At 41.0% G+C, this 26245-nt stretch overlaps 1 protein-coding gene and 1 long non-coding RNA gene across 2 annotated transcripts in view; one reads left to right on the top strand and one right to left on the bottom strand.

The window, feature by feature from the left end:
• Nucleotides 1-26245, bottom strand: part of LOC137581815 (uncharacterized) — a 176959-nt gene that overhangs the window by 83792 nt on the left and 66922 nt on the right. The window lies entirely within an intron of this gene.
• LOC137587166 (uncharacterized) lies at nucleotides 203-1216 on the top strand. The gene is made up of 2 exons (XM_068303440.1): nucleotides 203-314; nucleotides 385-1216. The coding sequence occupies exons 1-2, from the start codon at nucleotides 303-305 to the stop codon at nucleotides 1090-1092; spliced, it is 720 nt and encodes a 239-aa protein (XP_068159541.1). The 5' UTR covers nucleotides 203-302; the 3' UTR covers nucleotides 1093-1216.

The following is a 26245-nucleotide window of genomic DNA, read 5'->3' as shown; positions in this document are numbered from 1 at the left end:
CTGCTCGGCATATACCTCAAGGCAGCTTGCTCAGTTTTTGTAGTCACTTACAGAAATAACTTTCACCCTGAACTAACTGAATTCGATTTGATTTATCGATGAAAGGGTGAAAGTTATTTCTGTAAGTGACTACAAAAACTGAGCAAGCTGCCTTGAGGTATATTCCGAGCAGCGACCAAGCACTGACTAGGTAGGCCGAGCACTCTTCTCTAAATTCAGTTTGACGTTCGTCAGTTGGATAAAACCAGAAAAGGGAAAATCATTTCTCATTCCTCTCCAATTTTCAAAACGAAAGGAACAAAATGTATCGCAGAGTAAGTTTTTTTTTTTTACTAATAAATTGGATTGAAATTTCCAATTACTCGGAGTAACTTCTTCCAACAGGAACGCTATCTTCTAATGTGCACCGAATGCAAATTATTTTTTCCACCCGGACACTTTCGCTATCACATGCCGGCCTTCCGCATGTGCGAGAGCTGCCGTCTACTCAATCTGGATATTGTTAACTATCTGGAGCGCTATGTCTATGCGCCCAAATTGCTGTGCTGCTATAGCTCCTTTCAGCAGCGTTTGGATCGCATTCATCGCAAGTGCCTTGCCTTGGAGAAAGAGCTGGACGAATTGAAGAAGAAGTTTGCCAAGCGCGATGAAGAACGTGCATGCAAGAAGATCTACGAGGTGGTCAACATGAATGAAGAGAACGCTGGAGACCAAAAAAAAGACTTGAAGATAAAAATGAAGGTAGTCAAGAAGAAGAACAACAAGAAGGTTAAACTCGAAATCAAAGAAAACGAGGAGGAGGAGAATATGCAAGCTTCACCTCCAAAGAAGATCAAGCTGGAGATCATGGATGAAGACGAGCAAGAGAAAGAGGCCAACGGGCAGGAGCAGAAGAATCTGACCAATGAGGGACAAACTGAAATAAAAATGGAAATGGATGTTGACAACGAGAATGAGCTAAACTTCGAAAAAATGGTAGGACAACTCATCGACGAGATTCTTAACAAAATCTATGGAATTGAAGACGATAACGAAACGGATAACGGAAACGGATTTGGAAACGACGAAGACAACAAGATGATAGTGGATTAAAGAAAACGGAGACGAAATATAGCACCAGGTTAAAGATTTTGGAAAAGAAAATGGCGAAATCTGATTTTGAAAATTTATATTAAATTGTTATAGCATTAAATAAACGAGAATATCGTAAAGCATATATCCAATCAGGCAAAAAAAAAGCTAATGTTTTGGGACTCCGATGACGCAATTGAATTGGGACAGAGCAAAACTTTCTTCATTCTCCTATTTTCGCTTATGTTATTGTAATTTGATTGCATTTCATGCCATTTAATGTAACTTTCCAGCAATGCGATTATCTGGCAGGACTAGCTCGTTCGAAATACTCCTCTTACACACACACACACACCCACACACACCCCCACACACACACACACACACACACGCACATAATGCAATTGCAAAACTTACTGTAAAATTACCAACACAAAACGGCAAAAGGGGCTGAATGATGACCCCAAAAACCAAAAGCGCACCAAGTGGTTGGGTGAATGGTGTGCAAATAAAGTATTCAGAAAATGATTTACAAAAACCCATTTATAGATTCACTTACATTCACATACACTTTCTTCCCCTAATTAGCTACTAAATGTTATTCACTTTTACTTTGATGTGATCAGATGGGACCATCTGTTCGTTCCGATCAGAAAGATAGATATATATACATATATATATGCTTTAACTGTCCCGACTAACTGAACATTTGGCATGGAATTTCCTGTTTTTATTTTCTCTCTTTGCTGTAAAGTGTATGCTTGGGTAGTAAAATGGGAGCAAACGCCACAGTCAAGTGGAGAATTACTGAAATTAATTTTGAAACATGCTCGCAACTTTAATGAGATTTGTGCGTGTGTGTGTGTGTGTGTGTGTGTGTGTGTGAGTGTGTGCTTCAATTTTGTGGCTTTAGTGGGTTAAGCAGCTTATGTTGTTGCTAAGTGGCAAAAGAGCAAACCACCGAATGGTATAAAGCATAATTAGTTGCAGCATCTCCCATTCCACTTCTCAGCCATAAAATCCCAAAGGGACTTGGTGTCCTGATGATGCCATTTCTGATGTCCTTGTTGCTGTTGTTGTTGTTGTTGTTGTTGTTGTTGCCACTGGTCAGAGTATTAAAATATTTTATTCATTTCGCTTTTTTGTGTTTGTTCTGTTTTTGTTTTGCGTGTGTTTCTCTTCTTCGGACAGATATGAAATCAGACAGAGATATGAAAATTGGAATTTTATTATCAAACCGTAACGTAACCCATTTAATTTGGGTCCGTCCACCAGGGGCGGCAATAATTCCCGCTCGAACCTCAGTAGAGGACTGCGTTGACTTCGGTATACCAGGCAATTGAAGTGGCCTTTGACTTTGTGAATCTCTTGGCCAGTTTTTCAAATTTATGTCACATCTTTTCCGTTTGAAAGTGAACTTTTAATCCAAGTTATAGCTTGAAAATCTGTCAGTAAATACAATTTACGTAAAGTGAAATACTTGAGAGAGAAAGAGGAAAAGAAGGAGTCTGTAGAAATGGTATTAACAAATTTGATAACGATTATTCAACATCTCTCTTTCTCTCTGTTATATATTACTTTGCTTTTGTAAAGAGTTTTCCTAATTTGTTGTTCAATTCATTCCATGGCCATTAGCTGGCTACTTTTTAAATTTCAGCTCCAACTATACTTTTAGCCCACTCCGTCGATATCTAGTCAATGTCCCAGTTCTGGGTCGTGTTCCGGTAACCATTTCATTACAGACTCGCACGTATCCTTACCCTCTTGAAAGCTGTTTGTCACTTGATCCCTCTCTCCTTTCTTTCATTACTCCCCCTCCGATGCCACAATTCTCCTTCAGTCTCCTAACTCTTTGCCTGGTGTTGAGTGCTGATGGTCGAAGTAAAAAGCAAACTAAAGCAGGAAAATTGAATTCGAAAAGCAACTTTATATACATACATACATAGGAGTAGAGTGTACATACGGAGAAACTGGGGGAAAAACTTGTGAAAAAGAAACAGGAGAAGAGGAAAAACAGAGGCGAGCAGAGAAGATGAAGAAAGAGAAGAAGCAGACGAAGAAAAAAACTAAAAAGTGAATTAGTGGGCAAAACTAAAACTAAAAACTCAGCAAGATTAATAGGAACACGTAAAATGTAATTATTTTCCTGTACTTGTGCTATTTGTGCCAGAGCGAAAGAGAGGAAAACACTACGAGAGAGAGAGAGAGAGAGGGAGAGGGAGAGAGAGGGCGAGGGCGAGGGAATGGCAGAGAATGGAAGCCTGACAACTTTGAGCATTTTTTCAACAGCAGGAGCCCAGAACTAAGAGGACTCCATGGCATGTGTGTTAGTGTGTGTTTCCAGTAATATGTGTGTGTGTGTGTGTGTGTGTGCCAGTTGTTTCGCCCCAAGTAGTTTTCTTGTGTAATTATAATTGCATAATTTATTTATAATATGATTTTCATGCTGTTTTTCCCCCTAGCTGGCAAAAAAGGCAACTCCAAACCAAACGAAACCAGCCCAGCAACTTCAATTCCTTGCACAAATGTTCCTTCGTTCGTCCTTTCATATTGTCCGTCCATTCGTCTATATATATATACGTATGTATATGTATATGTCCTGCTCGTTTGGTTGTCCTTGCAGTAGTTTAGTTTATGTATTACCAAATGCATTGGAGCCCACAGACATGTGACTGTAACTGTGGCCGAAAACTTGCCAGCCGAAAATGCCTGCTGGGTGCAAGTGAAATGTTACCCCCCAACTTCACTCCCCTCGAAAAAACTTCCGCACACACACACACACACAGGGAGAGAGAGAGAGAGACAGAAAAAGGGGGGAAAAGTGTACGTGCAAGTGCTTCAAGTTCATTATGTCTGGGCATATAAATTTCACTTGGCCACAAACCGAAATCGGAGTCAAATGGCTCCGCAGGCATTTAGGTGTATAATATGACTCACGTGCATTAAAATGGGGGAAAGGTTAGAGGAGACTCTTTAATTTCATAGCTGTTGTAACCGTTGGGTCGACAAGGCAAGGCATGGGATCTGCTCAGCTCCGCCCTGCTCTACTCTGTTCTGTTTAAATTTGACTCACTGGCCACGTATTAAGAACACAGATAATCATAAAAATATATCAACAAACTTATTTGTTCTCTGTTCGGCCTCCGTCTCTCTCTCTCTCTCTCTCTCTGTCTTTCTCCTCTCTTCTATCATTGTCTTTCCATTGTATTTTGCTGGTTCCTCTGCTCTGCCCTGCAGCAGCAGCCTTCTTTTTGGTAGTGCCACGAACCCGGCAGAGCGTGACAAGGCATGCAAATGCAGTAAGCAGTACAAAAAGAGACTGTGGAAGAGAGCTGAGCAAAGAGAATGAAAAAGAGTGAGACAACAGGTAAAAGGTAATTGAAACAAAAGTTGTGGCCCCGAAGAAAACTGTAGCATACGTTGCGGCGCCTTAAAAACCCATTTTCCAACTGTTGACACGTGCCGCATCGTATACACCTCCCACGCTCCATCCACCCCCCCACTCCCCCACCGCGTGGGCCGTGGTACCATCATGAAGTTGACTGAAAATCACGCTAAGTAAACAACGTGAAATGAAAGTCATGCGTCGCATTTTAAAACCCTGCATTGTCCCAGGACACGTTCCCATAGTACTACCTAGGTAGGTGGGTATGTAGCAGTGCCTATCCCTCTCCTTGGCCACCATTCTGACAAGAGATGCGCATAATTTAAAAGACAAATTTGCTTCACCCGCGTATGAGTCTGCGGCTCTGAGGATGAGTTCAGGTTGAAGTTGGCATTGGAGTTGGCATCAGAGTTTGGGGTTGCAGGTCAGCGGTTTGGTTTGGTTTGTCTGATGCATTCGTAAATATGCCTCATTATTATTGTTGTTATAATTCATCTCTTTCATCAGCCACCAAGCTCGCTCTCTTCTTGGTTGTTCTTCTTACATGGCATTTTTTTTGTTGGCATTGACGACGCGGCGGCCTTGCCCCATTCGTCACGTCGTCGCATGTTTTGTTGGGATCCTCGTGCAGAAGGCAAAACGGAAATGGCAACAAAGTACAAAGCAATTTAATAAATGCCCGGAATCACGTGAAGGTGTTAAACAAAACATTTCAACCCGAATGGCCACAGCACGTCGAAAACCAAAACAAGAAGAAAACGAACACACAAAAAGGACCAAACGAACGAACAAAAACCAAAACAAAATGATGATGGAGAAGGCTGAGCGGGCATCAGGAGCAGAAGCCGGAGCCGGAGCACGAGCAAGAGATGATGAAGATGGAAACGTAAATGTGAGCGACGACAGGCGTAATTGAAATACCCCATACACGCATGCAATCCAGTCCGCCATCCAGGTCGCCAGGCGGCCAGGCGGCCAGGCCGCCAGTTGTGATGAGGTCAATTGGTGGGATGAGATGGGATGGCCCGTTGGGAACTCTCGTCCAGAACTTGCATGCCAAATCGAATTAAATTTCACTCACTTTCAAAGTGAAATTTTTCCAAACTGCCTTCAATTAAAAAATTTCAAATTATTTCTAATGGCTTAGTGGCATGAGAGGGGTGAAGAGGAGGTAGGATTAATCCCAATTGCTGTGGCCATATGTTTTGAATGAAAATAAAAAATTTGTATAATGTATATATCTTTTAGCTACACTAGTTACTTTACTTTCCTAGGACATGGAAATAGGAAATAGATTTCTAAAAGAGATATTTTGATGACAAGTCACAGAGCAAAGCCAGAGAGAGAGAGAGAGAGAGAGAGAGGGAGAGAGTGTGGTAAATAGAGAATCTGAGAATCATAATCATAATTATTTTGCAGCAACTGAATGCATCTTTAATTGCCGGTAATGTGCGGTATTGACATCCTATCTCTCCCTTCGACCCACCCGCACAGCCACTCCCACATTTCAATTGGCAATATGTAGGTGTGTGTGCGTCTGTGTAGATATCCTGGGGCATTCCCCTCGCACACACTCACATCATTTGTTTGCATATGCATTGACGTATTTGGCGAAGCCAGCGAAGCGTGTGATTAAATTTAAAATATTTAAGCATATTTTACGCGTTGACTAAAAAAAAAAACAACAAACAAACACACACACACACACACACAACGGCCATTGACCAAGTGGCGGCTGGAAGAGTGCACAATGCAACAAAAAAACCAAAAAAATAAAAATAAAAGTAAAATAACAATAAAAATATATATGTATAAGTATAAAAAAAAGAAAGGAAAAAAATGGAGCGCAAATTAAAAAGAATAAAAATGCAATGAAAATTGCGCGGGCCAAAATAAAATGTAAAAATGCAAGAAAAAAAACACGGCCAACAAACAAAAACAAAAACCAGGGGTACATCATGATATAACCGACTTGAAGACATCCTACAAAAGGATCAAGGTATTGATCGCAGGCGATTGAGAATGGTCTATCCCCTTGTTGAATGTAAGTGCATAAGAAGGAAGAGCTAAATATTGGATCACACAAGAGTCTACTTTTGGGCTGACAGAGAGAGGGAAACGATCCTTAAATCGTAATCGCCTTTTACGTCTCCCGAAAGCAAAGTTGCAGGGGATCTCACAAGACTTTCTTTGACTCTGGCATACCCCTGGATACCTTGTTTTTTTTTTTTTTTGGATACAGAGTGTTAAAAAGTGTAAGCAAACGGCGCTGAAAATGCGCAATTGTTTACGGCCGCTGGGAAAGGGGGTAGTGGGTAAGTTGGAGGGGGAGGACTTAATATTGGTACGTTATTGTATGGGTGGTATGTCTCTTGTCTGAGGGCATTGAAATGGCAAGGGCTGGGACTGGTGAGTCGCGGGTCTGAGGGCATGTGGAAAATCAACGCCAACCGATACGATACGATGCTTTGCGTTTGGGTTGCGATCCAATGCGATGGGATGCCATGCCATGTGATGCGATGCGATGCGAGGCGAGGCGAGCACACAATATGTTTCCAATGTAGCACATTTAATATTAACTTTTCGAATTTATTTTTATTTCCGCATTTGTTGCTTGTGTCTCTCTCGCCTGCGCTGGCACTCACACTCTCTCTCTCTCTCTCTCTCTCTGTCTTTCTCCATGTTTTTTTGTGTGTGCCACACATTCATTTCGCTTCATTTCTTGCTTTCTTGCAGGAAATTACAGCATGTAATTTGCATTCAGTTGTAAAGTGAAATGGAATAATTTCACGAAGCTGCCGCTGCTGATGGGGCCCAACGTGGGGCCCGACTATGACTCGCTCCCATTTACAGTCCGCTCACCTACATACATGGGAATGTGTATGAGTGCGAGTGTGTGTGGGTGCTTGTGTGTGTGTATGTATTAATTTCTCAATCATTCAATCATGCATTCTCTTCCTCTGCCACTCTCTTCTCTTTTTCTCTCTCTGTCTGTATGTCTCTGTGTGTGTGTGTGCAAAAATTTGACATGCTTTTAACCAAGTGAGTCCTTATTTGTCCATATATGTGCGTATGTGTGTGTGTGCGTGTGTGCAAGAACGCGGAAGTTGACACTTTCAGGTCTAATGGAGGGGCTGGTACTCGGTCTCCGGCTTTGGCTCGAGCGGAAGCAGCAGCACAGACATTCGCCCCCCACCTCGCATTGCTCCTAGAGTCCTCAATGGCATCCTTTACGTCGTTCGTATTGGCCGCATCTCCCTCTTAAACCCCTCCTCGACTCATATACCCTTCGCCATTGGCAATTGCTTTGGATTTCTTCTTCTACTTCATCTTTGTGTCGACTCTAGGGGGAATTTTTGAATAGCATTCAATGGGTCTTTCATCATCATTGCTTTTCCATTTTTTTTTCGTCATTTTCTCCCCGCAACACTACAAGTGTGTGTGTGCATATGTGTGTGAGGTTATTTGGAGGTGAAAGATTTGAAAGTACTCCACATAAAAAAACTAACAAAATTTTACTATACTTCAATTGAAACCTAAAGTTACACCGAATCAACTCAAGATGCAAAAATACTTGACAATTTCTAGTGAAAGACCAAAAATTTAGTAGCTTAGATAATGCTACATTAGAAAAATGATCGCATAGATGAAATGTTTCACTTTAGTTGAGGTTTAGAAAGCGATTAATGCAGCTATACATATGTAGGTATATTTATGTAGAAACGTATTTTGTGTCGTCTTCTTTTCATTTCTGTGGAATAACGTTAAGAGTTCAACTGCTCGACCCACAAGCCACTTGTAAACGGAGCTCTGGGTTGGTCTGGCACTCGTCCGTGCTCTTCCGTTCTCCGCAAGTGTATATAGAAAAGCCATTTTAAAAAAGAAATCAAATTAAGTGCCTGGGGCAGCCATTTTGAGCATACGCTATATCAAATTATGGGCTCACACACACACACACCCACACAAGCATGTTGGAAGTAGGAAGTGGGCATGGATGTCAAAGTGGAAGCGAGTGTATCAGAGGGAGAGACAGAGAGAGAGTGTGTCTATGTCAGGTCAATCAGGTATGGTTCTTGGTTCTTGTGTCACTGCTTAAAGACAGCGAAATGCATATCCTTTTTGTCGACATCGTCATCGCCAATGAATGGACTCGAATCCCTTCCTTTTCCATTTGCCTTTCATTTTTCTGATTCTGTTTTTTGTTTTTGTGCATTTGCCTCTATTTGTTTCTGTGTTCACGTTTAAATTTTTAATTGAAATTATATATTGATGACCAACTCCACATGAACTCGACGGCAACTGGCCCAACTGGCAAAACCCAAGTTGTTCATTTGACCAAAGGTACATACATACACACGTACATGGCGTAAGATCAGACTCCAATGACAACAACAACTCCAACATCAACCAACTCCAGTTCCAACGCCCAACGTCCAATCCAACCCAATCCAACTCCAGCTCCAATTCCAACTGCAACTCTCAATCTGTGACCATTCATTTTTCGTTGTTGTTGCTGTTGCTGCTGAGGTCAGAGTCAGATTTAATACCGATTCGGTTCGTTCATTATTAACAGGGACAGCTGCAGTAGCCAACAACGCTATCATATTGACAGTTATTAAAGCGAATGAATCACTGAATGAATGCACACTATGAATACAAACAACAACAATAAAATAAAAGTATACACACTCTATATATACATACATATGTACATACATATATGTATATGTAGGTAAGCCGACTGGCTTTTAATAGTCATCCTTCATAGACAAAGAATGTAAACTTTCTGATCGAGATAACTTTTCAAAATCAATCAATTCAAATAAAAGGCAAGAAATTTGAAAATAAATATAAAGTCCAAAGTGGAATAGGATGAAGCTTAGTGGTGAGTAAGGGTATTATGCAGGGCATTCTTAGGCAAATGTGTTCAGTGTAACACCTATACAATTTGAGTTCGTTTTTATATTTGAGTCCATCTTTCTTTTCTCTATGCATATCGGGCACTTTATCTTTGTTGGCTAGGTTTCAATTAATATTCATTTACTTAAACTATAAATAAATCAATCAAGAGAAATTAGCCCAAAAGCCTTTTACCATTGTGTCCCCTATGGCAATTACTTATGATTAACAATGGAATTTCTATATATAACTATTTCCATTCGAATATTGTATGTATTTCCATTTTGCAATTGCAATTGGGTCAAAGGAATCCGGAATGTGAAATTTGTTTTTGTTTCATTCATTTTGTATGTAGCAAAACGATTAAAGTTAAAACTAAGCAATCACTTTCCTTACCAGCAAATTTGCCTAGTGCCCACTGCCACTTCCTAGTGTCTCTCGCATTTGCTTGTAAAGTCCAGTGCCGTGTACCTACATATGAGCTATGCATTTTTAAGCACAAACTTTGTGGTTTTAGGCAGAAAATTAATATTCAAAACCGAAAACCGAACCGAATGATGGTGGCCAGCGGGGAAGAGAGATTGTGCGGGGGTGTCTTGGCTAAAGAAGGTTACCTGGTAGTTGTAAATGCATATTAGTTCGAAGAGATCCCTGAGTGGTCGGTGGCATAAATGCATCTGCAATTAATGTAAATTAAAATCAAAACCAAATTCCATTTCCGTTTTAACAAGACACTTAATTACATAAGTGAGTGGACAAACAACACACACGCACACACTCAGACATACAGCGTTGAGAGAGGGAGAGATTGATAGGGCGTCAGAGTGATGTGTGGGCGTGGCAGTGGCTAGAAAATATGTTTTTGCACTTAAATAACTAAATGTCGTCCCTTTGCCCATTCCTATGCTAAGGTAAAATGTCGAAGTAACTTTTGGTTTATTTATCCACATTGCTCATACGCCACGTGGTACACGTAGATACCAAGAGCGAGAGCGAGAATGCAAGAGAAATGGTATTAGCTGAAGAGAATAAGTAATAAAGTCGCTCTCGTTCACTCACTCACTCACTCTCTCACTCTCTCTATCTATTTCTCTCCATATTGTCGTATATAGGCGAGAGAGTGAGAGAGCCAGTTACCAGGCGTTCAGACATCAAAAACAGGCTCCGATTTTGCCGGCCTTTGCTTTTTCGCCCCATTTGCATTTCACATTTGCATTTCTGCCTGCTGTCGGCTGCCTGCTGCTGCTACTGCTTCTCCTTCTCCCATAATTGAGTTTCATTCGAATTTTGGCCGTACTATATAGATATCTACATATACATATATATGTACTTACATACATATATACGTTGAGCTCACTTGGTATCTTGTCTTACATTTGGGCAGGAGGAGGGATTAATCCAAGCAATTTATTCGCCTCAAATTGTATGTAAGATTCAAGCATCTTTAACATCCAAGACAAATGACAATAACAATATTGCAACATCAACTGCAGATACAAATGAAAATCAAAATCGAAATAGAAATGAAAATTAAAACAAAACAAAACATAAGAGAAGACAACATTTTCATTACATTTCGTCTGCTTTGGCAATTGTTTTTGCTTTGTTCATATACATATATGAAAATATATCTGTGTGTATGTATGTACATATATGTAATTAGACGAAATTGGAAACTAAGTAATTAAATATAGTCCATGCAAGACGATTTGCCATATAACTCAAGTGTGAATCCTAATTGACGATGAATAAGTTTCGTTTGAATCTGCCTGATTGGCCTTTGACAATTCTATTTTAGTTTATTGTGAATACAAATTAGTCCAAGGAGAGTTAAACTCGCGTTACCCTGCATGACGTAAACGAAGTCCTTTGTCAGATTTCGATAGCATCTCAAATAATTTTAGTAAGAAACCCAAGGATATGTCTTGAAAGATAACCTTATTCTTTACATTCATCTATTGTTTTTTTTGCGAATTCCTCGGTGCCAATATGCTCATTATTCTAGGATATTTTAGCATAAATATATATACACGTATGTGTATGGAACATATTGTGATTTATATTTTATTGGAATTGTAATTAGACTCTTTGATAGATTATTGTTAAAGATTAGGTGAATTGCTATAAAGGAATTGCAATGAAATGAAAGTTTGTGCAGATCTTAAAAAATGATTAAACTAATTGAGATTTAGAACCAACTGAATAATGGGTCTATTATTCTAAGAACAACAACAAACTAGAGTACGAGAATACCAACTTTGAATGATTAGCGTATATTAAGTTGTTTTGTCTAATTAGGTAGGTATTATTTAAGAAAAATCCCCACGTTGGGCCCCCATTTAGCGTAGTCACAAACCAAATGAACATTAAGAGAATTTTATAGGAAAAATACATTAAAATTATGGCTAGTCTAGCCTAGAGAAACAGAGAGAGAGAGAGAGAGAGAGAGAGAGAGAGAGAAAGAGAGTAGGAGAATGCGCAGAAAGTTTACTACATAAAATATTATGTTGCTAGATAAAGAGGAAAGTGTAAAGGGTATGTTTTTTGCCTTAAATGGACAATGTAGGGCTCAAAATAGGTGAGCAAGTCGTTCGGAGTTGGCAAGAGTAATGGAACTGAGCCAAAACCAGAAAGACAGAAAAAGGGGGGAAACATTGAAGAAATCGATGTGTAATTAACAATTTTTTTGTTTCCTTTCTTTTTTTTTGCTAATTTCTTAATTGATGATGGCAATTAACACGATAGAGAGAGCAAAGAATAGCAATTGCTTATAGCTAGAACATATTGCAAATGAAATTCGTATCGATCGACTGTGCATCTTAGGCAAAGCCTTTGACTTGAGCTGACACAAATGTCTGTTTATAAGGAAGTGATATCCACTTATATTTTTCTTTTCAGGTTGCTCTGCTTTTAATTTGTGTCTTATTTCTTAGCTACATAGGCCAAATATTTAACAATTGACATGGACTTTTTATGATTCGCAGGGTATGCTCAAAAAAAAGCAAAATGAAACTTGCAAAAAACCAAAAAACTAATTTTGTCATCGTCGTTGTCGTCGGCGTTGGCGTTGGCGTTGGCGTTGCGACTGACAAGTGACTTGCATATATTTTGACTTCTTCCCCCTCCAATCCAGCTCATGGAACTGGGCCCATTCTTCTTCCCATATTTGAAGCATAAAGAAAAATTTGTTTGGCAATATGCGCGACGCGTATTTTGTTGCAAAAGTCTTGCATTAATCTAAATATTTGCATGCTTACGTTGGTTTGGGGCTATGGGCCAGCTACGGCTACGATTCCGGGGTTTGAGTGTGGCGGATTCCGTTCCGCGGATAAGGTCTTTGCCTATTTATTTATTTTCAACGTTGTCGTCGTCGTCGTCGCTGTCGTTGTCGTCGCTGTCTCTGTCCCTGTTGCTCTCCTCGGTTTGCATCATTTTCCGGCTGTTCCTTCGCCGTCTGCCAAATTGTCAACGACTTTTGTGGGAGGACGTTGGCGGTATCGGACAACGCTGCAGCGTTGCATTTTCGTTTCGTTTCGTTTTTGGTGGGCAACAAACTCACATTTAAAATGCATTTCGCATGCAATTTCATTGCATTTCCATTGCAAATGCAGCGCCAACTTTTCTCAGAGAGGAGGAGCGAAAGAGAGAGACTAAGGTGACGGAGACAGGGACAATGCCAAAATAATAATAATAATAATAAGAATAATCATCATCATCATCAGCAGCAGCAGCAGCAGCAGCGACAATCGCTGGCAAGGAATCGTCTACTAGACGGGTTGACGTATAAAAAACGCTTTACTTTAGTTATTTTTATACATTGCATTTTCCGGGGAGGGTGAAGAAGAGTTTTCCCCATTTTACTTTTATTTTTGTTTATTCGTTTGCATTTTAAGTAATCAAAAACGTTTAAACGAATTTGGGGGATTTGCATTTTGTGGCCAAAACAACCGACAACAAGCTAAAGGGGATGGGCAATAAGGAGATTCAACTCAAATAATCTAATCTCTATAAAAGAGTTTTCAGATTTAATCCGATAACTAAGCCCAGATCTGTGATCCTAGACCAACTAAACAGTAAGTTAATCTGAGAATAGCTTGAGGATATGGTTCCATGCCACGATGAGAATTGTTTTGCAGAATACTCAACTTATTAAGTGAATAAAAGCCTTTTCCCCTCCCCCTCAATCGTATTCATAATTTTCATTCAACTATCGTGTGGTGATAATTGTCACATTTGCCATCTTCAATCGACAAAATTAGCCAAGAGGAATGCAGAGAAGAGAAAATAACATCATCAGCAATGGCAGCAGCAACAACAACTGTGAAAATGTCGTGAAAATTGGAAAAATGGAAATGGGAAAACTCAATTTTTGAGCCACATGGGGCGTTAACTTCCTTCTTTCATATGGAGTATTTGTGAATGACGATGACGATGACGATGACCTGCTGTTAGCTGTTTTCTGCCACATGCAGATAAAACACTGCAAACGATAGATAGAGTGAGTGAGAGTGGGAGGAGGAGTGTATATGTGTGTGTGTGTTGTGATAGAGGCCAGGCTAGACCGGACCTATGGTCTATATGTCAAATTAATTGATGACCAATTTGCGTTTTCAATTAAAAGCAACGGCGCACTTTTTGCCAAAGATACGATTTCATTTTCAGTTTTATGTCTCGCTACGATTTTTATGCAATGGCAAAAACGACAAACGACGAACGGTAAAGCTAATGGTTAGGGTACTCTTCTGTATACATACACACACACACACATGTAGAGAGGAGTAGGCAATGGTCAGGACTACATTTGCGATGTCGATGTCGATGCCGTCGCGAAAATTGGCAATTTTTTTTTTTTTTTTTTTTTTGCTTGCGAGGAAAGGAGGCAGTTAGGTTGGGAGAACTATGAAGTAGAAACTGAATAGAAGCTGGCCAAAACTGGCCAATTGCATTGAATTGTGTTATAAATGCAAAAGCCTCGCTTCCTGCTAACATCTCTGTCTGTGTGTCGCCCCCTATCTGTCTCTCTCTTTCTCTCTCCCTCCCTATCAATTACAAAGTATGACAGCGTTTCTTTAATTAAGTTGAACAATTTGTAGCCAGTTGTCGACTGAAATAGAGAGTAGTTCTCTTTCTAACTCATACTCTCTTTGAAATTGTTTTTTTTTTTTTTTTTTTGTTATTCGCCATTTTGGCAGTCAGTTGACAATTTCAGTATCCAGGTGGGCTATAGTCAATTGTAACTGGTTGTTGTTTTTGTTGTTTATTGGCAATGTCTACAATTTGAACATGCAAATGGCATGTCATTGACCCAAAATGGGGCGTAGAAATCACTGGAGTTTAGCTTTAACCGAACCCCTTGACGAAACGAAAGTAAAATGGAGAATTTAAATGTTCTGAAGAAAGATATTTGGGCTGGAAAAAATAAACAATAAGCTGGTTCAATATCAAAACAAAGAAATAATAATCCAATAGTGTGTGGTTCGTTTTCTTAATCACATTAAATTTTGACTCACTACCAAAGAACTTTTAAGGATGATCGTGTTGGCTTCTAGAGTAAGGAGTATGGATGAAGTGAGGTGAGGAAATTTAGGCAAATTCCATTGGTACTTGAAGGTCTTAAAATGTAAAAGACACACACACACACATACATACATACAGATGTGGACACACGCACTTGTCTAATGGTTGACATGGGTGCCTTTGGTTATGGATAGGCCCAGACTCAGGCAATTCAGATGCGCCCTCAAGTGTGTGTGTGTGTGTGTGTAGTGTGGTGTGCCGGCTGTGAGTGTGTAGACGTATCGATTATCTAGGACAACAGACGGCGACATCCGTAGACGATGACGATGACTACTACGACACAAGGACAATGGGAACTTACGAACAAACGAATGAACGGTAGTGGTAGGACGACGACGACGACGAATTGTGGACGGACGAACGGACGAGCGAACGGATCAACTAGCCAGTAATAATGTCTTTCGCTGACATTTGACATTTCGGCTATATTTCACTCACTTTGTGACAACTGGCAACTTGGCATTCAAATATAACCAAAGAGCAAGACAGAGACAGAAAGGTAAAGACTTCTACTCCCACACTCAGATGTTTAAGAACAATAAATTTGTGGGCTAGTGTCTGCGTGTGTGTGTGTGTGTGTGTGTGTGTGAAGAGAGAAAGACAGGCTAAATGTTTGGCAGACAAGACGGAAGCGACATATTTGAGCCAGAGCGAATGCGTTGGCCATTATCATCAACAGCAGTAACCAGAGTAGCAGCCGAGCAAGAGATTCAACTGGCTGGCTCGGCATTTACATCATAACATGACCGACTGATGGATAGACAGATAACCAGCATTAGCATTAGCGGCAGGGCGGCCAACCTTCCGACGACTCCTTTCAACTCCAACTCCGGAAGACTCCGACTCCGCTTCAGCCCGTTCGTGACTGCAATGGGCAGAACTCACGCTGAATGTTGAAAAACATGCGGGTAAATTATCTTTTCATTTCCGTCAACGTTTTCCCCTCTCCCGCAGCCTCCTTCTCGTCTGGCAACAGCCACATTGTCGTCACATCCACTCACACACACAGAGGACCTCATCATCACCATCGTCATCATCATCCTCTAGAGCATCTATTTACCATCCATCTAGGCGTTGTCACTGCCATTCGATTGTTTCTGTAGTTGTGCGTAAGCTTTTTAGCAATCACTGCCCTTCTTTGGCCACGCCCCTTTACTTAAGAAAAAAAAAATTGTCGACTCTCATTAAGCATGCCCCATTTCCCCATTCACTTCCTGCCTCCTACCTCTTCCTGCCTTCTCTGTCTTGTGACATCCATCCATCCAACGGGCAAATGGCAACCATCATCCGATCCGCTTTCGTTGTGCGGTGTGGTAAGGTGCGGTGAGTGGTCGGAGAAGCGGGCAGGGCAAAAGGGCCGTTAAAAGCAGCTTAAATCGAATTTTTATTTTCACTAATTGTTTCATCAAATTATATAAATTGCATGCACATGGAAACAACGAGGAAAATGTAAGAAAAATACGTACCAATGCCCAATACCTCTGTTTTCCATGGCCTCGTCCCCCCACCACCACTCTCTCTCTATCTCTCTCTCTCTGTCTCTTTATCGCACTGCCTCTGATTTCATGTGTCTGTTGTTCTGTTGGGATATTTATTATTCGTCATGTGGAAATTCGAAAAATCGTTAAATATAAAATGAACTTTCTTGTTAAGTAACTGTTCAGTTTCCTTAATTTCCATTAAGTTTTATTTAATTAATGAATTGTAAGTAAATATCAATTCAGTTCCTCTCGACTTATACGACATGATGGTCCAAACCGAATGGTTGTCAATACAATTGTTGCAGGGGGGATTTGTTGGGGATTTGTATTTTCCTTCTTCTGGAAAACACATTTATGAAATGAGTGCGAACTTGTTAGGATGTATGGCAAATACATAAGCTAATAGATCATATGGCGTCTCGTTGGCACTGCTCTTCAATCACAGCAAACTGTTTTCCGGGTCTCTCCTCTTCGTGTGTTGTCAATTCTCAATTATGATGATATCTGTTTTGATCCGAGAAATCTGCCACCTAGACGACAAGTATTTATGGCATATGCGCTTAGGTTTTCGATCCCCGAAAATTCCCCAACGTGCCATCGATTATGACTCTTTCTATCTCTCTCTCTGTGTTCAACTAGACTGCAAAACGTGACAAAAAGATGTTGCACAAATATAAAACGGTGGGGTGAAATTTGGCTCGAATGCCGGATGGTGGTGATGGGGCAGGTGGCCGGGGATTGCAGGTGGTTGTGACAATACAACAAACACAGCAAAATAGAAATGACTTTAATAGCTCATCAATGATTCAGGCGGAAATCCGGGCTGTCCGGAGTGCAGTCCGGTTTATTGGATACCGGAAAGGCATTATGTTCTTCTTGTTCTTCTTATTGTTGCTGTTGCTGTTGTTGTTGTTGCTTCTATTCTTGCAGTGTCTGGCCTATCCTCCATGTTGTTGTTGTGTCGTCTCCTTTGTCCCAGGTTTCTGTTGTCTCTCTCTCTCTCTCTGCCACGTCTGTCCCTGTCTCTGTGTCTGTGTCTATGTCCATGTCTGGGGCTGCGTCTGTTGCTTAGTTGCAATGATTTTCACGCCGCCTCCAAAAAGTATGCAACGAAATTTGCATATTGTTTTGCTTTACCAACGCCCCACAAAGTCTACAATTTGTCTGACGCTTTGCATGGGCTATAAACTCTAAAACATTAGGGTGGCTCATACAAAACTCAAAAATCACTACTCCAATAGATGGTATGATCTCTAAACATATAAGTCAGTTTGATTTAGTCAATCTTCTTTAAAATAAAGCTAACACATTGACTGACCGTCTCTCTTATTTAGAATGAATCAATCAGAAATACATCTTGTTTCAAGAACCAATAATGTTGAATCTCCCTATTGTCAATGCGTGCGTGTGTGTGTGTGTGTCGTTGTGTGTTGTTTGTGCTTGTTGCGAGTATGTGGCATATGCAACCCATTTTAAGTCAACTCTCACTTCAATTGCATTTTCACCTGACTCTGCCTTTACTCCTCTAGCCCTCTAGCTCTTTACACCTCTTTTCAGGTTTGCACATCTCTCTCTCTCTCTCTCTCTCTCTTTCTCTCTCTCGATGTGTGTGTGTGGCATTATTATCATCATTATGGATGGGACATCATGACTCGTTCTACTGTTGCCTCAACTCCTGCATCTGCTGGGCTGTTTGGGTCATATGACAGTAGCCGTTTGGCTTTTGTGTCTCATTTATTATGCAAATCTGAACGAGGAAAACTGAACACTTCTCCCCTTGCCCACACCCACACTTACTCCGACCACCCCACCCCTTTGGACTTTGCCACCACCACTGTCTGATTGTGTCATGTTGCGAATTGCCTTCAACACGATGTGTTCTTGTTGTTGTTGGTGGCAAATGGTCAAAAAGTTCAACATCCACAACAATTATGCTTGTTGCACTGACAGCCACCAGAGTTGCAATAACAACAATAACAACAACAGCAGCAACTGCTTCATTATCATCTTTTCCATCATTATTATTATTATTAACTATTATTGTTGTTGCTTCTTGTCTCCAGAGAGTGAGTGAAAGAGAGAGAGAGAGAGAGAATAATAATATGCCTTTGTTTTCTTCCACATAATGTTGAAAGTAATTTTGCAAATTGTTCAACTAGTCCCCTTCCCACAACTCATCATCATTCCCATTCTGGCCACCACCTGGCCAGAAATCCTTCTCAGCCACAACAAACACACACAAAACCAATAAATACATATACTCACATGTAAATTTGTGTGTGCGTGTGTGTGTGAGAGAAAGTTTTGTTTGCATTTAATAAAATGACTGCAAATATTACAAATCAACGAAATTGGTAAAATTTATGTTCGTATTTAAATGCCAAATTTCATTTCGGTTACGTGTAAATGTTATTAAAAACTGCAATTAAACAAAAGGAAAACAAATAAGGACCTATAAGCAAATAATTATTACATCGATCTTGCACAAGAAGTTTCCTATCATTTGAGACATTCATCATTTGGCTTTCCCTTTAGTTAAAGGATTCAAATAAGATTAATGTCATCATATTCCCCCCAAAGACATCTGGTTAGTTCCCACACAATCAGTTTGTACCCTGTTCCAATTGCCAGAAAGAGTATATGAGATATATCCTCTCTCAACTGATTAATTAGTATGACCAAACCAAACTTGATCTGATTTGATTTAGGGTATATTTAAGTTGTTATCTTTTTATGACAAATACCGAATTGAGGTAACTACAGGAATGGCTGGAGAGAGATAAAACCAAGGGAGAAATGGAAAATATATTTGTGTGTGTGTATGTGTGTGTGTGTGAGTGTTTGGGCCATAATAAAAAGTAAATATAATTTTAATTTTTATGCCAGCTTTCAATGTTAATCAATTACGTGCTTTAATTGAAAACGCCAAAGTCAATAAAAAAAAAACAAAGCAACATAAATAAAAATGCATAAATACATTTATAGACACACACACACACACGCACAACAACTGTATCTGCATCTGTATTCATACATTTTTGTATTCAACTGTTTATCTATCAATTTCAAATGGAGAGAATCTGTTTTTGTATTTTTGATTTTCGCATTTATATGTGTGTGTATGTATGTGTGTGTGTGTGTGTGTGTGTCTTTTTTTTTTTTTTGTTTAATTTTTACTGTTTTAGTAAAAGGAAGAGGAGTGCGAGGGGGCCGGATGGGGGATGGGATCAAATGCGGTATACGAACTGCGGTCCGCCAATTTTTGTTTGCCTACGAATTGGTTTTCAATTAACTCTAAGCCGTAAAAACATAATTGAAATGCGGCAACATTTCCGAGAAGCAACAACAATAAAATGCAAAAGTAAAACAATAAAAGCACAGCCAAAAAACATAAAAAAAGACAACAGACAGACAAAGAGCAGCGAAGACAGAGAAATTGAGAGAGAGCTATAAAGAGATGGAAGAAAGCAACGAGAATAAACAGATGTTCCACGGCCAAGTTCAGCCAAAAAAGGCCAAAAACTGATAGATTCAAGTACAAATCCTTTTGATTTGGAAAAGTATGAGGTTAATGAGTAAATTCGGCATGATCAAGTTGGGCTTTAGATAAACATGATGAGCCTACTTAGGTTTTAGTACCTTGCTTCAATGTTTGACCTTAGAGAATGTCACAGAGAACCCCTGAGTTCAGTAGCAACGACCTTTCCTAAGGTCTTGCTAAGTGCCTTTGGCCAAGTCTTCTCTCTCTCTCTCTCTTAGCCTAGTTAAAAATATTTTCATTACTTTATGTAGTGAAATTTTCAAATATTTTCCACTCTAAGATATTAGAATTAACAAAAGCCCTTTATAATTATCAAGAGTGAGATAGTTGGAAGAGTGCACAATCTTTCTTTATTCGTCTCTCTCTCTCTCTCTCTCTCTCTCTCTCTCTCTCACACACACACATATTGTCGCACTCGGTCTTGTTCTCACTATCAAATTGCTGTTGTCGTAATGCAGCTATCGAACATTCTTGTTTGTGGGGGGAAAGTGGTGGAGAGTCATCAGAGGGGTAATAGAAAACACATCCCTCAAAATGCAGGCAAAACAGCAGGCAAAAGCAATGGCTAACGAATGAAACGTTAGGGAAACAATGGAAGCAGAAGCCAAAAGGAATTCACAGCAATCCTAGCAGGAGCAACAGCTAGAAAAGGCAATGGAGATGGAGATGGAGATGAAGATGGAGCTGGAGCCAGAGCTAGAGTCATTGTTGGTGTTTTTGTAGTCGTCGGTGTGTGTGTGTGTGTGTGTGTGTGCTGGTGTTGGTATTGGTGTGTGTCAAAACAAATTTCATTTCACATTCAATTAAATTAATTTTAACACCATTTGCAGTCAGGCAGGCAGCAGGCTACAGGCAGCAGGACCAAGACCAAGACAAAGGGGGTGACTTTGTCCTGTACAGGACAAGAATCTGCTTGCCCGCTGCCAATGCCAATGAAGTCGCAGCAGGACAACAACGTCGCTGTCGCTGTCGTCGTCGCAGTCGGCATGCCTTTGCCACGTTTTCCACATTTCTCCACTTTACTGTTAATGGTTTTATCTTTTCCTTATTGTTGCCGCTTTGGGACCTTCTCCATATACACACACACACACACACCTACACAGAGACAAACAGAGGCAAAGAGAGAGAGAGAGAGAGAGAGATAGATCGATCGATCGAGGCCGAACGTATTCGAACAGCGAGTTAATATAATTACAGAAATAAAGTCTGGAATTTTAATTAAAACACAACTTCATTTACAGCCGCAGACGACAGTTGAGTGGATGGGCAACTGATGGGCCAAGAGACGACATGAGGGAGGTGGGAGCGGCATTAAGCATGGTCTGGGGCAGGCAGGCAGGTAGAGAGCCACAATAGACAATGACAATAGTCGAATAGCTCCGCTCGACCATTGGACATAAAGCAATTGTCATTTCGAATGCAACCAACCAATGGCAGCGGCAAATCGGACTAGAAAAATCCAAAAAATTAAATTAGAAACGAGAGATGAGTCGAATCGAATGGGATAAGTAGATAGAGCTTCCAAATGCAGAGGCTCCATCCATTATTGGATGCAGATCATTTATGGGAAATTCCCAGACTAGATCGCACTTCGTGTTAGTTAGAGTCACAATACAGGCAACTAAGTCTGAGATAAGAGCTCTATTTTAGGCGTTTTTCACCTGTGCACGACATTAATGTTTAGATATTTCCGTATTTCACTTTAAATGCATTTAATCCAAATGGACACATTAGCAATTTTATCTTCAGGTGCTCCTCTCTGCTCTCTCTCTCTCTCGCTCTGGCATCGGATATAGAATCCATACTATCTGGTATATCTACATTTCTATCCATTATTGGTCTAATGAAAAACAGAAGCTATAAAAGCCACAGCCATGTGACAACCGAACCTCTCCCAAAGGGGTGGTAACTTGGGGTGAGGATTGTACAAGCTGTGCACCAATCCATTTTGTGGGTGCGTGGCTCACGTTGCGTATGCGCAACGCATTTTGACTAAAAACAACTAATAGCTTGGAATTCTTTTTTTCTTCTTTTTTTTTGTTTCCCCCCTTCCTGCCTAAAATTTGCTAAATTTGCATTTTTTGACATTTTGTGCGGTTCGGTGCGGTGCGGTGGTGCGTTGGTTGTAGTGCAAATTCGCCCATTTCCCTTCTTTTTTTTGGCCAGCCCTCACTAAAGGCTCCCCCTACCCGATAGTCAGTGCTGTTCGGCATTGAGTTCGTCTGTTTGTGTTGCAAATATAATTTTTAATTTAAATGCAAATTTTGGAAATCATTTTCGAAGCATTATGTGCCCATATTGATACGCAAATTGCTGTCAGCCCACGCATAGGACATAGACATAGACATAGACATGGATGGTCATACACACACGCATACGCACACACATTCTCTCACATACAATCATGGAGATTTAATAACGCATACGCGTCAGTCAACCGCCGGTACAAAGCCACAGCCAACAGTTTTAGCAGTCGCCTGGCAGCATCAGAGCATCAACCAGAAATCGGAAGAGGGACCGTGTAGGATGGGGGACCCTCTCACAGTGGTGAGAGTGATGAGTGGTGTGGATTGAAATGATGTGAGAGTGTGAGGAAGGTTGGAGGCTGCCGCCGTTGTGACCGCCGTAGCCACCGAAAAGCTGACAACATCACCGAAGCCAAACACAGTGCAAAAAAAAGAAGCCCCTTCCCACGCACAAGTCCGTATTCCACCATGATGACGCTTCAGCTTTAGCCTAGCTAACAGGCATCGAGAACTGCTAGAAGAACCACTCCGCCTCCTTCTCCACCTACATATATATTGATTTTTGAAGAATTTGTTTCGGATGCAGAGCTTCAGTCAACCAACCAACCAACCAACCAACCAACCAACCAACCAACCGACCTACCAACCTTCCAAACTTACTATCCATTGCTCTAGGCTGCCACGTCGACGCCTGTTTTTAATGTTTATAGGTGGTGGCAGGCGAAAACAAAAACTACAAAATGGCTAGGCAGACCACAACCAACGCGCTGAAGCGGTCATGTCGACTACGACAGGCGACAACCTGCCTAAACAACATCAACGACAAAAAAAGAAGCGAAAAACTACGCGAAAATGGCAACTCAAGCGAAGGTGCCGATTCAAAGAACCGAATGAAGAAATTGCCTCTCGAAACGAACCCAATTCAAGGTTTCCATCTCGACGTATGTTACATTTAATTGAAGCAAAGCTGAACTCTTGGGCCAGAAGCTAATTTCAGTTCAAAATTGGTAATTGATTGGCGGCCAACGAGTAGAAATTTCACCCTCTCCTCCAAGGTTTTTCGATGAGTTATTTGAATCTATGTTATAAGTAAATTGGCCCTCAATGTGCAATTAGCGAACAAAAATTTAAATTCATTCAATACGAACTAGATGTGAAACTAAATTATTGATAAATAATGCCAAACAAATAACTAAACAGCAAAAATGGCGGCCAATGTGATGGTACTTTGTAGAAATTCATTCATTGAAATGCAGCGAAAAAAAAAACCATTCCAAATTGAATTTATAACCATCTAAAAGGCCAAACCCACTCATGAAAACATTTCCCTGCCAAACAATATGACGACTAGAGGATGCCCTGTAAACAGAACTCAAAGAGCAATAAAATTTTGAAAATGAATTTAAAGAAACTTTTAAGAACTCTTAATATTAATAGAGTACTAAGCAAAAAGCAATGAAATTCGCGAATTTCCCAAACATATTTAGGGCTTATGTTGAGTGCCCCAAACCCAGGAGATTCTTCTCATCATCTTTGCATCGAGTTGGGCCCAGACGAGGGTATGAGGGGGGTTGGAATGGAATGGGATGGGATGGGATGGGAATAGGCCATTTAGAACCATTTTACAAGTCGTCAAATCCGATTATGAACTCATTTCACTATTTTGCCCATGAACTACTTTGATGTTTAATTTACAATTTAATTTTAATGTGTCCTGACTACACTTCCCCGGCCATAGCTCTCTCTCTCTCGCCCTCTTTCACTGTGCCCACTTGCCCCGTGTGCCCTTTGACCCACGCTGCTAGTGCTATTCGATGGTAATATCCTGTCACGGTTGCCATTCGCTGTCCACCTGGGCGTATGAGCAATTTGAAAAAGGTTTTTTCCCCTTGAACAACTCTTTCGCCCCGTGCCATCTGTCCAAAGTATGCCGTCTCCCACCCCTGCCGACCGCTGTCTCTAACTGTGCCACAGCTCGTCACCCTTTAGCAATAATTTTATTATTGTTGTTGCTGTTGCTGCTATTAGTTGGTTGCCAGCTGGCCATTAACGTCCATTTAGCCAGGCGCCACGCATTTCTAAGTCGGTAACATTTTCTAATTGCCGCAGATGGACGGAGAGAGACAGAGACGGCGAAACAGAGCGAGAAAGAGTGTGTGTGAGGCAGGGAATATGGTGATGGGTGATGCAAGATGGGAGTGGTAGATAGGTAGGTTGGTAGGGGGCGTGACTTGGACGTTGATTACCACTGACAAGGATAGAAGCAAGGAGCTAACGTTTTTGCATGTGGATGCCACAAGCCAAGCCAAGCGCCATGTTCCTGGCCATTGTTCCCATTGATTTTACCCTCTTCTTCGTCTTTTCCACTCCTCCACTTCCTCCTCCTCCCACGCCTGCTCCACCCACTCGGCCTGCTCTCTGGCACTCTTCAGTTGCCTTCAGTTTTGCGTGCTGCGTTGGTAAGTGTGGCAGCAATTAGTGCACAACCAGCTCCGGCTTTCAGCTACCGAGCGTTGTAAACTTTCAACCTCAACGGCAACTGGCAGAGCGAGACCCCTAGACACTTATCACCCACACCCATGCCTTCAACTTAGACCATGCCACGCCCCATTGCCCATCGTTTTTTGCATTCATTTATGAATATTTTAAAATTCATTGCCGTTGCCTGCAGCAGCAGCAGCAGCCTTCGTTGCTTTTCTTGTTGCTATTATTATTATTGAAATCTAAACGGAAATTAAGTTGTCCCGCTTCGGCATCGGCAAAGGCAAAGGTAACGTCAAACGAACGGCTACAGTAAGGACTCCGGCATCCTTTTTCCCTACCTGAGCTACCTGAGACATCTTAATAGACATGGCAAGACTAAAGTTCAGTTCTCTGTTTGCCCTTGATATATGATGGAAAAGAGTGAAAGGGAAGCAGTAAAAACTGAAGAAAGAGCGGCCAATGTCATGAGCGTCCGTCTGTACAGTTGCTGAAGGGGTCATCCTGAACGTAAGTGCAATAATATATCTTCCATGGTGAGAGCTACGCCCGTGTCTTAGCATTTCTTCTGTGTTCTCTTGAACCGTATGTGAGCTTTGGCTTTAGCGGCTCCAGTCTCCAGTCACCTTTTGGCTTTTGCACCTGCTTGCAAGATGGAGTTGGCACTTTGCATGCAAGTCGAGACTGGCGACAGATCGAAAGGTGGGGTGGGGGAAGGGGTCCTGTCCCTGGTCCAGGGTCACGTGCCTGCTGCTCCTTCGGCTAACAAGCTTTGGGACGCAGGCGAGCGTGTGGCATTTTGTACGCTTCTTCTCACTCTCCTCTCCCCTTCCTTAGAGTATCTACGTCTTCGTAGTGAACGTTGGCCAGGGGGGTGGCAGAACAGGGCGTTAATGTTTCTTTTACGTGCCCAGAGTCGCGCTTTCCTTGTCACCAGCTCACTCGCACTTGTTTTGGGTAATGTAAGTTAATAGCCATTGTTGTCCTACTCCTCCTGTTGCGTTATTCATTCATCCTTCTCCTCTTCAAAAGGAGCAAACGACAAAAAAAAAAAAAAAAGAAAAGAAAAGAAAAGGGAAGAGAAGACAACAACAACAACAAAAAAACCAAAAAGGTGGAACGGGCCAGCGTTATTGATAATTATTGTGCCGTGCTTCTTACTTCTTCTGTTTTGTTGTGCATAAATTTAATTTGGCTAATTAATTAAGAAAAGCAGGAAGGACTTTGTGTGTGTGTGTGTGTGTGTGTGTGGTGAAGGAATGTACAAAAGTGAGTGGGGGTCGACTGAGAATGGTCACTAATTGAAAATAAAGACCAATTTTTTAATTAAACTTTAAATTAATTTATTGAAGTGCTTGGCAAAGCACAGACAAAACGACAGAATGAGTATTAGATGGAGGAGACTTTAGGGATGGAGATGAACTTTGACCCGCAGCGCGGTCAGCCAACTGAAGATCAAAGTCTTTTCAGCCCAAAAAACTGTGCGTGTGTGTGTGTGGGTTGAGAGAACTTTTAGCCAATTGAGATATTGAATTGAAATAGAATTTATGGTCCATGGACTAAT

This window comes from Drosophila tropicalis, unplaced genomic scaffold (assembly GCF_018151085.1).
Source record: "Drosophila tropicalis isolate 14030-0801.00 unplaced genomic scaffold, ASM1815108v1 contig_158, whole genome shotgun sequence".
NCBI classification, from domain to species: Eukaryota; Metazoa; Arthropoda; class Insecta; order Diptera; family Drosophilidae; genus Drosophila; species Drosophila tropicalis.
The sequence above is the reverse complement of the archived record's forward strand: the minus strand, read 5'-3'. Positions and strand labels throughout refer to the sequence as shown.